General features: G+C 41.5%; 1 protein-coding gene across 1 annotated transcript in view; it reads right to left on the bottom strand.

Annotated features, from left to right (window-relative positions):
- SPO11 (SPO11 initiator of meiotic double stranded breaks) overlaps positions 1 to 9,302 on the bottom strand; it is a 53,139-nt gene extending 43,837 nt beyond the window's left edge. Inside the window, exons 1-2 of the mRNA XM_054981214.1 lie at positions 9,163 to 9,302; positions 3,158 to 3,271 (exon numbers count right to left, since the gene is read on the bottom strand). Coding sequence (XP_054837189.1) covers positions 3,158 to 3,271; positions 9,163 to 9,302 — 254 coding nt within the window. The remainder of the gene's footprint in view (positions 1 to 3,157; positions 3,272 to 9,162) is intronic.
- Between the last annotated feature and the right edge of the window lie 5,282 nt (positions 9,303 to 14,584).

Raw genomic sequence — 14,584 nt, 5'->3', positions numbered from 1 at the left:
CAAAGAAAGAGCCTCACCACCACATTCTGATATGTTTTTTAGGCTGCAACATTACAGAGAAATTTGCTTTGGTTTGTATTGTTATTGGAATGCTGCAAACTCCTTATGAGATTCAAAGCTGGTTGAGATATTTGAAACAAGGAATAAAGTAAAATGTTTGCTTATTTGGCAAAACTAACAATTTCTGTTTCATCCCATTTCAAATCCCATCTCAGCCTCTAACCCATTAGGTGATTTTAATCAAGCCACAATTAGTATTTCCTCAGTGCTCCCCCCTAGTATAGATATGGTAATAATGGCCTGTTGTAATAATCATGGAGAGTAAGTATGTGAAGTGCTTTGAATACTTTAAATGCACTGTATAAAGCTAGATATCATTAGCAGTGATGAACTCTCATGTTAATGTATAACTAGATGAGATGCTGCCTTCTCAGCAGCTTTTCGGGTTTGATTCAGATTAGTTAAACACTTTCTCACACACTTTTGCCACTTGAAAACAACCTCCCACTTCCTGCCTTAATGGTGTTATAGTCTTAGAATAAAAAAAAGGCAGCAACCCTCTTTTTTCCTTCTAAGGCTAATAATTTAACGTGAGGGAGAGGCGTTATGTGCAACATGTGCATGCTGCAGTTTGGGTTGACAAAATTTTACAGGAGTTGAGCAATTAACCCAGTCTAAATCAGGCCTCTATGCAGCTGCTATTTCTATTTTAAAATGTTGAGAAGACAAAATTATGGATCTCCCAGCATCTTGTCTAGTTGAATCCCATCAAGAGGCCAACAGGAATGAGAAGAGGGCTAAGGGGAGGGAACAGCAAGAACAGTCATGTTATTTCTCAATGCACTAGGACCAGGGACTGTGGCTTGGATTCTATGTAAGGTGAACACAGCTGCATGAACACTGACTGCTCGGCCTTCCCCTGCCCACTGCACTCATTTATGCCACCTCTCCAATGTTCCCCCATTGGCCAGAGGACCCTCAAGAACATCATGAGGTCAAAATAGGGGATTGCAAGTGAGAAGCAGGAACCTGCAAAATTACTTTTCACCTCTTCCATGATCAGAAGGGCATATCGTGAAAAGGAAGGACCTAACCCTGTAAATTTTACTGATAAAAAAGATAAATAACTTAATACTTCCGTGGAGAACTATGATTCCCCCCTGCCCCAGATATGCATTTCTAAAAAAAGAATATTTAATTAACTATAGTTTCTTTATAAGACACCAGGAGCAGTCAGTCTAATTCTTTTGTCACACCCCGGCAGCACCAATCAAGGTACTCAAACCTTTTGTCTGTCCCAGAAGACAACCATTAAGGTTTTTGTCTTACTGGATGAAGTCACTCTCCAGCCCCAAGGTCTGATTAGCCCTATAAGAATACTGGCTTTGCACTAGTCAAATTGTACATGCTTACTTGGATCCAAGCATTGTGCCCTCAGAATCTCTGAGCCTCTCCTCGTCAAGAACGCTGGCCGTTTGAAGCCCTCTTCCTCCACAGAGTACTCTACTCCTCTGATAGGTAATTATCAGCTGAAAAACCCTGAAATCTATTCCCACTTTCTCCACTGCTTTCCTAGGAATCTTGTGTGCTTGTGATTTGTCTCTTGCTGAGTGTGTGAGTTTCCCCCTTTAAATAAAATACTCTTCATCTGGAAAACACCTGTCTTGTCATTTTCCTTGGGGAGAGGACCCTGTAAAAATTGATAAACAAAATATTCTTCATAGCTCTATGGCGTTTTTTAAATTCTTGATTTCAACCTAAACCAGTGCCCAGACTTTATGTTGTTGTTACCATTCCTGGGTCTTTATTTTGTTTCGGAAAAAGTGGGCTTAAAGATATTTTAAATAAATATATAAATATAAAATATATAAATCTCTGTTCCTAGTGCACTCTGCCTATGTTCAACATACTCTAATGTATGTGTGGTATATCCTTAACAGTATGTCATAAGCAGCTTGTGCTTTATTATACTTTATGGTATAATTAATGAGGATGCCACAACTACTGACATTCTCCTTCATCTGTTCTGATTTCTATAGGCCACAACTATCAACAATTCTGCAACAATAGCTGCTTGTAATCTGCAGTTATCTATAACCAAGAAAAATTAGCATCCTTGAGTGCTGGGGTAGTTTAGTGGTTAGAGTATCGTACTAGGACTTTGGACAACTGGATTTAAATCCCTCACTCAACCATGGAAGCCTGCCAGATGACCTTAGGCCCATCACAGTCTCTCAGTCAAACCTACTCTCACAAGTTTGTTGTTGTGAGGTTTAAGAGGAGTAGGGGGGAACAATGTGAAAACTCGACCTGCTTTCGGTTCCCAATAAAGGAGAAAAGCTCTGTGGTCACCTTCTGTAATTCACACAGGTTACAAACACCAACCCACCTTATTTAAATTCAGCCTCACTCTTTCTATCAGCTTCCTATTGTAGCCTGCCATCTTAAAGATATGAACTTATTGGGAGAAGATTCTTCCCTCAAATTTCTACAGTAGAAGTATCATGAATGAATGGGTCATGAGAAGGCCATTTAATTGGCTGTTGATTAGTCTCTCTGTGGCTCTTATATCAATGAGCTTCTGAGTTACTGTTTCAGGATTTGTATTGTCATCTGCTTTCAGGACCTATTCTCATGACATTTCTGCATGTGACAGTTGTTGCTTTTGGTGAGCCCGTGGTGACTTTTAATCTCAATGTTATGTGCTAAGCTGGTTGTGTGAATGAATGCGGACACCATGCATTAAGTACAACTATTCAATGCAACTCACTAAAAAGAGAATGGCTGCATTCAGATGCCATGAACCAACCCCCGTTGGGTTGTGACAAGAATGAACTTGGATTATCCTCAGTCCTGAAGACTTCCTGTTTACGTTGATTTCTTCCAAACCACAAAGTCTTCCAAACTCAGCTTCTTGCTCAAAAAGTAGAAGCAAAGAGAATGCAAAAGCCAAAGTTCTTAGCCCAAATAAGTCAGTTTGTGATATTTAAAAAAAGTCTATGACAGACCTACATTTAATTGCAAATTCATTACAAAAATGAAAATGAAGCAGTAATACGAGTAACTGCACCATAACATTGCTCATATGAAGAAGTAATGAGCAAAATTGTGATATTTACATATATCAGACTTAACAAAGATGGTGTAAGCTACTTACTGTATGTTTTCCCAATCTGATCTGTTATTCAAGAAGAGAGCAGGTGCTTCATTTCTGGACAGGCTTGTGATAACATCTTCAATAACATTTTCAATTGCTCTAAGAACCTCAGAACTGAAATGAATTATGAGACATAATTTTAGTTTGAATATCCAGCATGTACATACAATCAGCTCCAAAATCTGCAATGAAACTTTTATATGCATAATTGCCTTAATTCATTGACACTGCAAGAAACACTTTACTGGACTTTGTCTTGCTTTATGTGCCCTTAGTCGCCATTTCAAATGCCTGAGCTTCAGCACTATAAAGAATATTGTAAGCCACTCCTCATAAGTTCTTTTTCCCCCCCAGCCAGCCAAACAGTTGGATCTACTGGTTTAAAACAACTGTGATTAATGTTTTAAATCAAGTGATGTAATATTAGCTTTGGCCAGAGTTTGACTTAACTTGTTTTTAAATGCTGCAAACTTCAAAAAATGTTCAAGGGTATAATATAAGTACTTCCTCTCTACCATAGCACATTAACCTTTTGATCTGACACTTTGAATGAGTGCCTGTGGTTTTTAATTATATGAAAGTTTTGGCTGGATAGCAACATTGTGTGTGTGGCAGGGGGGAGATAAAATTTGTCATGAACTGAAGAACTCTAGTAGCGCTCCTCATATAACAAAAATAGCAGGTTGATCTGAATTTTCTAAGAACAAGATAGCATTTTTATTCAATTTTCTAATATTCAATTTTCTTGCCCCCTGGTTTTGGCAGATTTGCATTTGTAAAGAGTACCCTCAGTCCACAGATGTTGCATTAATTTGTTAAAATTCAGTTATAGATCATATCTTTAGACTAAGACATACACTTGGATCACATACACACAAGTTTTAAGCACTCCTAAGCTTTCCTTAGCCCAGTGAATGTTTTATACAGCCCACATCCATGACACATTACTAACCACTTTAGAGATTTATCTCAGTATCAAAAAATGACAGTAATGGTTGAGGGGCGTTTGGCTGTAGTTCAATGAACTCAAGTCCAAAGTGTCTTTTAGCATGAAGAATTAGTTGTGTGGTTCTTAGGATCCTGGCTGTTAACTTCTAACTTTGAATGTTCACAATGTGTTGTGAATAGAGATGGGCACGATCCGCATTATGAACATAAAAAACCCACGAAAATGGCAATCGGTGATCGTGACCCGGCGGATTGTGATCGTCCACGGCCAACGATCCAGTGGTCAGGAGAGGCCTGGATCGTGGTGTTCGGGCTCAATTCGGGGATCCAGACACTCAGGCGCCAGCAATCTATTCCCCTGGCAATGGAGCCAGGGGAATGCCTGAGCTCTGTTTGCCCTCCTTCTGTTGCCCTGGAAACCCGAATGGAATCCCAGCTTTCCTTGATCAGTAGGGCTTCCTTCCAACCATGGAGCAGCAAAGCAGTCACCACTTGGGAGAAGACACCCAGGGGAGGGAAGGGGAAGGGGGTTTTCTGTAGCCATGGGCACTCCAATCTTATCCCTGCAAACCCTGATAGGCAGCTCTGACGGCCAAACACAGACCCCCTGTGTTGCTGAATGGGACCCATGCTTATAAATAGCCATGGGCTCCCAGGCTGGGTTTCACGATCCACGATCCAGGTTCAGGAACGGGACATGTTCGTTGCTGTTCGGGAATTCAGGATTGTGGTCTGCACCAAACCACGATCCTCTGGTTCTGTAATTTTTTTTGGCTCGTGCCCATGTCTAGTTGTGAATAAGAATGTGGTTCTTTCTTAAATAGGATCTCACTAGTGTTACATATTACAATGAATCTCACACACAGAGAAAATATTCCACCCAATTAAGGAAGCATATATTGCTTTTTAAAGATGATTGCACATTTTTTCTTATATTACAGAGGAGGACTCTGGAACTTATTTTTGTTAGAGAGCTAGTACTTATCAGAAGGAACAGAGAGCTTGAATAACTAATGCCCAGTTTTCAAAAATGAAAAAAAAATGCTCATGCTTTAGCTTGGAAAGCCTGAAAATAAAATAGATCCAACAGATGGGGTCCACTGCATTGATGATTTGCCCCATTTCCTATTAGTACTGTTTACCAGGTAATAAACATAAGTTACTTCTGATTGCTTCAGTTTCTGTAGTTGCAATGATCTTTATGACCCATGTGTATTGAATTTTATCACAATTCTGCATTTGTCAGATAATTTAGCCAGACAGTTTCTGTTTTATCTTTAGAAATGTATGGCTAAGTAATCGGTGCCAAATAACAGATCCAGGTTTCACATCCATGTTTAATTTCTGGGATTTGAAGCCAACAGTAGTTGAGAGTACTTTAAAGGAGAAAGGCAAGGATATGAACAACATGCTCAAAGGGACACGTCATATATGCTTTTTCTTTTGAGTTTAGCTCCTTGAAGATGAAGTAACCTTTAAGAAGAAAAAAAGATATATTACTGGCCAAACATGCCAACTTAAAAAGCACTCAGCATTAATTACAGAGAAATCTAAGCTGGGAACAGCAAGACACTACAGATGTATCACACAAGGATAAAGCCTGTCAGCTCATTTCCAACAGGCCACAGCATGAGCTTTCTCTCTCTCTTTTTTTTTGGCAGCACAAATAGAAATGCACTTAAATCATTATTTCACAACAAGAATGAAAAAAAAATCCGCAGTCACCAAATTAATCCCAGTATTTTTAGAAAATAATGGCATTTGAACATGGTAAAATTATGGTAAAACAAAATCTGAAATTATATTGCTTAAATCAAAAATATTAAAATGGCACATCTCTTACACTATTCATATCCAGTGCTCTAGTACCAGTCATGCATTATAGCACCAGTTGTACTTTCCTCAATCTTTACAATCAATTCTACCATTCCCTACTGTGTGAAAAAAGTCCCAATAAAGTAACTGAGAATACTCATTTGTAAAATAGGCTCACAGTTTAGATAACCAGAGAGTAGTTGTGATACTACTTTTGGAAAATATATATGAACATAAGCGCAGTTAAGAACATGAGCTATGTATGAGCTACAGCTCTGCATTCCAACACTTGTAAATTTCCCTTCCCCAGTAGTACTAATTTTTGGCATACAGATTTATTTAGGTATTTGTATTTAATTGTTTTGATTTTGCCAGTGTTGCCAGGTCCAGGTTGGGAAATTTCTGGAGATTTTGGGGGTGGAGCCTGGAGAGGGCGGGGTTTAGGGAGGGGAAAGGCCTCAGTGGGGTATAATACCATAGAGTTGACCCTTCAGAGCAGCCATTTTCTCCAGGGGAACCGGTCTCTGTTGCCTGGAGATCAGTTGTAATTCCAGATCTCCAGCTACCACCTGGAGGCCGGCAAGCCTATTTATAGCCCACCCCTTCTGAAGGCTCAGGACCGCATTGACAAAATACTAATTAGCAGAAAAGAATAAGATTTCAGGAAATGCCATGAAATGTCCCCGCATTTCATAGTTTAATCCCAAACACAGTTATGGCCCATATGCTGGGAATGAGATATATGCATTTTTGCTTTTCTGGTTGATGGAGGGATGGAAGTTTATTTATTTATTTAGAATATTTCTATGCCACTTCTTCACAAGCTTGCTGGAGGTGGCTTACAATTAAAAAACACAGAAGCAAACCATTAAAAAGCAGATAGATAAAGCCACTAATCAAAACTCTGGGTAAAAAGATGTATTTTAGCCTAGTGCCTAAAAGAAAATAAAGGAGGTGCCAGCTGAGCCTCAAGTAGGGTTGCCAGCTCCAACTTGGGAAATTCCTGGAGATCTAGGGGGTGAAACCTGGAGAAAGCTGGAGAAAGTGGGGTTTGGGGAGGGCCTGGAGACCAGTTGTAATTCCGGGGGATCTCCAGCCACTACCTGGAGGCTGGCAACCCTAGCCTCAAGTGGGAGAGTGTTCCCAAGGTGAGGTGCCACCTAGGCTTCCCAGTTGACCGCCTGGAGGCGGTCCTGGGGGTTTACCCCAATCTCCTGGGGGTTTACCCCATTGCCCACCAATTGCTAGCAATCGGCAGGAGGTGGCAAGCCCCCCTGCCCGGAAGATCGACAGGTAACCCAGGAAAGCATGCACTGGACACGCTCCTAGTGGGATGCAACGATATCACTTTGTGAACTGGTCAGAATTAGCCCCATGCAAAGCATGATACCATGCCTATGGCCAGCATGATGGCACCACTTCCTGGAAGTGACATCATCAGACAAGCGCCAGAACGCGCATGTACTTAATGTGCACCTGAGAACAAGCACCCACAAGGCACAAGGTTAGTGCTGATCTCCTGACAACCCTAGTGCCACCACAAAAAATGCCCTGTCTCTAGCCACCATCTTCCTCATCTCTGAAGGCAGGGCCACAAATAGCAAGGCTTGAGGCAGATCTAAAAGGTATGGATGTCACGTGTGAAGGAAATGGAACAGGTTTGTTTTTACAACAGTATTTAAGTTGGGCGTGTTTGTTGACAAGTTATAGGGAAACAGGTATTTTGCATACACATTGTATATGTAAGAAATATATCATGATATAGTCATGTTGCTGTGGGGTTGATGAATGGGTATAAAATGGAAGGTCGTAGGTTCAGTAGTAGATTATTCCAAGTTTTGTATGCATTATTTCATTTTAAAAGTGTAGGGGACTGGAGATCTTCCAGAATTACAACTGATCTCCAGATGAAAGAGAGCAGCTCCTCTGGAGAAAGTGGCTATTTTGGAGACTGAAATCTATGGAATTAGACCCCTCTGAGGTCCCTCCCCTCCCTACATCCCACCCTCCAGGCCTCACCCTCAGAACTTCAGGAATTTCCCAACCCAGAGCTGACAATCTTATAAAAGTGTGTCAGTAGAGTTGCCAGCCTACAGGTGGTGGCTGGAGATCTCCCTGAATTACAACTGATCTCCAGGCTGCAGAGATCAGTTCACCTGGAGAAAATGGCTGTTTTGGAGGGTGGACTCTATGGAATTATACCTCCTCCCTCCTCAAACTCTGCCATCTCCAGATTTCACCCTCCAAATCTCCAGGAATTTCCCAACTTGGGAGATGGCAACCCTATGTGTCAGACAGCACAACTGGGAGAACCTCAGTCTGAGACCTTGGGGAAATGCTGCCAGTCAGAGTAGACACTTCTGGGCCAGTGGCATCATACGTTCAAAATATGAAAACTTTTCAAGTAGCTTTCTGGCAATCATGTTGGCTGCTCGTGTGATCTTAAGTTGAAAAGTGGGCATATGTCGCCACCAGGTGCAGTGGCAAATATACTTTTTGTTTGTCATTGCACCTTTGAGGGAAAACATCTCCCCCATTGGCATGAGATCTGAAGTGAATTATGTTTCTATGTAGCAAAGCAAGTTGCAAACTGTATGCTAGTAATATGATTGCCAGAGATCTCCTGAATTCCAGATTGCAGAGATCTGTTCCCCTAGAAAAAGTTGTTACTTTAGTAGGGGGACTTTATGGCATTATACTCCTGAGGTCCCTCCCCTTTCCAAACACCACCTCTACTCCCAAATCTCCAGGAAATTCCCAAGCTGGAGTTGGCAACTGTAGCTAGTAACCTGCATGCTAGGTGGTACGTTCTGACCAAAGATAGATACTCCTAATTTCAGAATTTTCCCGAGTGTGTTTTGTAAGGTGTTTCCCTATGAGCACTGTATTTGGAGCACAAAAAAAATGTGGGAAACAACACAGTAGGAAAAGAGGGGGTGCATGGCTACCAACTCTACGATGGAAAATTCTTGGAGACTGGGGAACAGATCAGGGTTTGGGGAAGGGAGGGAGCTCAGCTGGGCATAACGCCATGAAGGCCACTCTCCAAAGCTTTTGTCCAGAACTGATCTCTGTCATCTGGAGATCAGGGGTAATTCTGAGAGATCGCCAGGTCCCACCTGGAGATTTGCAACCCTTTCCACCTCCTAAGTTGCAGCACACTTTGCATGCTTACTCATAAATAAGCATCGTGAATCTTAACGGGACTTACTCCCAAGTGTGACTAGAATCGAATTTTTTACCTAGGGATTTCACAGCTATGAATAGAATTAAGGGGGTTATCCTTATTTCCAAGCGTTTTCTCCTCAGCTCTACTGAGGGAAATTCGGTGTTGGTGCAACAAGGTAAACAAAGACCAATCAGTTTCTCTCGGGAAGCTCATAGCGAGCCTAAAGGCAGGGCATCAAATGAACGGCTCAAGCTTTTACAAAATGAGAGGAGGGGCTGCCAGGCTACCCCTCGACTACTCCGCCCCTTTCCTCCTGCTACTGTGTAACGAAGCGGGAACAAAACAGCCGCGCAAAACCAACGGTTTTTCCCGCCCTTGATGGGGTGGAGGATTGGAAAGGCACGAGGAGACACAAACACCTGTTCAACGCGGACCGTTTTACATCAATCTTGGCCCGCCGACTGAGCCAAGCGGCCAATCAGATCAAGGGAGAGGTGGGTTTATACGCGCGCGCATGCAGATGTTGAAAAAAAGGTGAGGGAGGTGGATTTAAGGGATGGTTTTGAGAGGTGATGGACAATTGGACGCTTATTGAAATAAAGCTTGTTTTGTCTCCGTGTGTTTTAATACATTGATTTAGAACACATTGTGGATGGGTTTACAATACATTGACATGAGATAGTAGTTTAAAAAAAGAAATAATGCTCTCTTGTTACCACACGCACGTAGAAAAAGCAGGGGAAAGGGTGCTGGTTCTAGGTGCCTCAGGAATCCTGGTAAATTTCAGCTTAATTTCAATGGGGGTGAGAAAAGGATAGGCTTGGGCGGGGGGGGGGGGGGCGGTGTATAAGAAAGCAACCCAAAAGGCTGGTTATGATAGAAAAGGTGATGCCCTAGATGTTGCTCAGCTGCAAATGTGTTGGTTTCTTTTGTAATTTAGCACAAACATTATTGCATTTTTCTTTAGGGCTAGACTCAGGCTGAACCACATTCTGTACTCCCATCATTCATTCAAAGGAGGACAAGATATCTCCTGTACTTTCAATAGTGGCGCAAAACAAGGAATTCTGGCAGAAGCAGCTTGTTATGCTGGTGTGAGGAAAATCACAACTGCCAAAATTCCCTTTCTACTCCACAGTTTTATTTGTTTAGAAGGTTTGGATTATGCCTCTCCAGAAACCTGCTTGAGGTAGTTTGCAAGGTAAGAAACACCCACTAAAATAATTTTTTAAAACCTATCAACATAAGGAAGTTAATGACACAGAAGCCCAATCTTCTTCAGAATATGGTTCTTGTATCTATTTTTACTGTTCTTGGAGAGTAAAACTGAGTTCTTGGGCTCAGTTTTCTTAAATCATTTGTGCTGCAATCTTAAACAGAGTTGCACTATGTGTAACTGTGACCCTTTTTAGGTGTAACTGTTTAGGATTGCATTATTGGACTTCTTTGCTCCCTAGATACATATCTGTTGAAATTAGAGTTGGGAAATTCCTGAAGATTTGGGGTGGAGGGACGTCGGAAGGGTTTAATGCCAGAGTCCACCATGTAAAGCAGCCATTTTCTCCAAAGGAATGGGTCTGTAGCTTGGAGAGCAGTTGTTATTCTGAGATTTCAAGCCACCACCAAGAGTTTGGTAATAACCCTAGTTTCTGATCCTTGCTTGGTGGCACCCCATGGCCTAGAATTGGAAGACTGGTGGTAGAGGCATGGCTGAGCACCTCTGAGGGAACCATTTGAAGGTTGCTGCTGGTTTTTCCTACAGGGCTTTCATGTCTTTATGGCTATGTCTGTTTAATGGGAATCTTCCCATTAAACAGTTCCCACCCTCTGCCACCATTCCCTTGGCCAGCAGGGAGGGGGGCAGGGGAACAAGCCTCCAGGGTGTGCTCTAGATTTGCCAGCCTCCAGGTAGTGGCTGGAGATCTTCTGGAATTACAACTGGTCTCCAGGCCACAGAGATCAGTTCACCTGGAGAAAATGGCTACTTTGTGGGTTGGTCTCGATGGAATTATGCCATGCCAAGGTCCTTTCGCTCCCCAAACCCCACTTTCTCCAGGTTTCTCCAGGTTTCACCCGCCAGATCTCCAAGAATTTCCCAATTTGGAACTGACAACCCTAGTGTGCTCTCAGGGCAGTGTGATGATGTCACTCCCGGAATGATGTCATCATGATGCCCCAGGAGTGCTCGCTTTGCATCAGGACGATTCGGGCCCCAAATTGGTCCGGTTCGAAATGAGTGCGCTCCTGGGCCTGTGCAATGATGTTACTTCCTGGAAGTGACATCATCATGCTGGCCCAGGAGCATGCGCACACAAAGAAGAATAAGGTGAGTGACACTGGGATGGTAAGGGGACCTAATCCTAAATTAGACCTCAGAAAGCAGGATGAGTCCTGGTTAATATTTGGATGTGACACCACTAAGAAAGTCCAGGGCTGCTATGCAGAGGCAGTGGCAGACCACTTCTGTTCATTTCTTGACTTGAAAACCCCATGGGTTTTCCATAAGTCACTTGCAACTTGATGACACTTCCTTCCACCACCAGAGGGGGAGACGCCAACTCTAGCTGGACTGTGATTCCTTCTGACTTTTACTGGGTTCTTGTTAAGGTTTTTAAAATTACTGTTTCTTGAGTGGTATCGTTAGCTGGCACATAGTCCGCAAACAATGCAAAACTGAATTATTCAAAAAGGCTTTTTACTTAGATAGGAGGGTGGTATTATAGGGAGGGGGTCTCAGATATTTTGTTAACGACTTAGATACCATAGACTTCACCAATATGTTGCCTTACATATTATCTGTTGCTTTAAAGATGTATTCCTGTATACTACCTGTGCTTCATGTTGTCTAATGTCAGTCCTAGAAGTGATTATGTTCTGTTTCAGCAATTCTTCAACCCCATATTGGATCCTTGCTAATGATATGTCTTTGTAAACTTGTATTCATTTACCCTGTGACATTGTTTATGGAAATGTCCTTGACACCGGCCCTTGTCCTTGCTACTGATTGTTCTAATCTCACACTATGTAATCCCCCTTGAGTCTCAGTGAGAAAGGCCAACTATAAATGACATAAATAAATTAAATAAATAAATAGAAATGGATGTAAGCAAATGTCAGTGTACTCTGGCACAGAATTTTCCCTATTTATTCACACTACCTGTTACCTTGTCGACATTCTGTGCTCCTGATGGCTAGGCTTCCACTGGTCATGATTTTCCTGCAGTTGGAAGTATGTTCACCAACTACCTATTTTTTGATAATGTAATAGCTGCTATGTTAGGACTTGTATGGGTTTTGAAGACAATGGCAGAATTAGATGGGCATCGTCTATCACAGCATCGTTATTAATAATAATAGTAGGTGTGTTTACATACCGCTCTTCTAGGCAGATTAATGCCCCACTCAAAGCAGTGAACAAGGTCAGTGTTATGATTATCCCCACAACACAGCTGGGAAGTTGGAGCTGAGGAGTAATTTGCCTAAAGGCACCTACTGAGCTTGAGGCAGTAATGGGATTTGAACTAGCAGAATGCTGATTTGCAGCCCAGCCACTTAACCACTATGCCATAGCAGCTCTCTAATGTATGAAATCTGTGCATGGCCAGAACCCCTTCTTTGGCCAAAAATAAATTTCTTTGACTAAAAATAAATAAGAGGCTTTCCCCTTTTACAGTGAACAATATCATATCTTTCTCTGCGAAGAAGAGTTTGTTAAGGTTAAATTGCAAAGGCAAAAGGAATCCCATGTAAGAGGAACTTTGGATATTTTGAACTTTTTCGGTTCTTAAAGAATTGGCCTTGCACAAAGCTTGGGAGCACTCCTGCAGCCAGCGCGATGACGTCACTTCTGGAAGTGACATCATCACTCCCCAGCTGGGAGCCCATAAGTACGTTCCCTTCTGCTGGTTGCCAAGGAGACCTGGCACCCCTAGTAAACCCTGAACAATTTTGAGCAATAACGCTATAAAAATCTCACAAGCATTAGCACATTATGCAGAAGCAAGCCCAAATTTGCCATTGCTATTTACAACTAGGTAAATGCAAACCATATTTTATATTCTTTGGCACATTTTTAAAATGTTTAGATGTACGCCTCAAAATGTCAAGTGGATCCCACTGTGTTTCTCAAAGAAACAGGATTCTGCTAAGAAGACAATGCTGGCTCTGGGCTGGGACCTAGCCCCATCACCAGGGCTCAGATCAGACCGGTTTCACTTCATTTTGTTGATTATCACTGTGTTGATTTCAAATTCTAGTTTTATTTGACCTGATGGAACTAGTGTGCTGGGTCTAGGGTACACGTTTTCTGACCACACACAGTAACACCTGGGGCCTCCTGGAGTTTATAATAGGAGCTCTATCCTATATCATGCTGACACTACATGAGACTTGGGGGAAGAATTTCCTGCTGTATTCTCCCACAGTACAGAAGATATAGAACACATTATTGCTTTCACCAATTGCCCTTAATTGAGTTACGTAAAAGCCCACCAGGTTGGTGGTAACATGCTCAGTTGCTCACATGGTGTTTCAATTCCAGTAAAGCCCCAGGCTGTGATGAGCTTTGATGACATGAAAGAAGGGGACTGTAATGAAGGAAGAAACAACAAAAGAAGAGGGAATTAACAAATCCTTTTAAATTCATACACCTTTCTTTTGGCCTTTAGGTATCTTGAGATCATACAGGAAACATTAATGCAAAACCCCTGCAGCTCTGTTTAAGAACTTCAAATCAACATCCCTCTTTCAAGGATTGTTTGATACTTATATATCACCTTAAATAACATTGGTAAATGAAATTGCACTCTCTGGGGAAGTATTTTAAATATTTTTTATCTCAGTACTGGGGCAAATATGAATTGCAGGCAGGTAAGACTCCAAAGTTGAATATCATCTCCTGCACTACTCTTATTGAAGGTAATAATCATAAGATGTATTTAACTTCTTTTTTAAACTAAATTTTAAAACGCATAAGCCAAACTAGCAGATTTTTGATAAAAGTAACAGCACTAAATTGGCCAATTAAATATATATTGTAATTAGCATTTTAACTGCACTTTTAAGTAATATGTGTATTATTATTATTAAAACTGATTCGTTGAATAAACTGGATCTTATAATATTATAATTAATGAATAATTGTGTGTTATGTGCCATCAAGTCACCTGTGGCGATCCTATGTCACCTACAACCTATGGTGATCTTAGGAATGAGAGTTGTGACACCCCCATTTCTTTTAACACTCTCCATAGCTTTTCATGATCCACACAGTCAAAAGCTTTGCTGTAATCTATAAAACACATGCTGATTTTCTTCTGAAATTTCCTGGTATGTTCCATTAGCCATCGTAAATTTGCAATCTAATCTTTAGTGCCTCTTCTTTTTCTGAATCCGACTTGAACATCTGGCAATCAGTAATTAACAGCTGCTAATTAACAGCTGTTATTTACCAGCATATATATACTCAGTTGTATGCAAGTAAATCACACACATAT

This window comes from Eublepharis macularius, chromosome 5 (assembly GCF_028583425.1).
Source record: "Eublepharis macularius isolate TG4126 chromosome 5, MPM_Emac_v1.0, whole genome shotgun sequence".
Lineage (NCBI taxonomy): Eukaryota > Metazoa > Chordata > Lepidosauria > Squamata > Eublepharidae > Eublepharis > Eublepharis macularius.
Note: the sequence above shows the minus strand (reverse complement) of the source record. Positions and strands in the feature narration are given on the sequence as shown.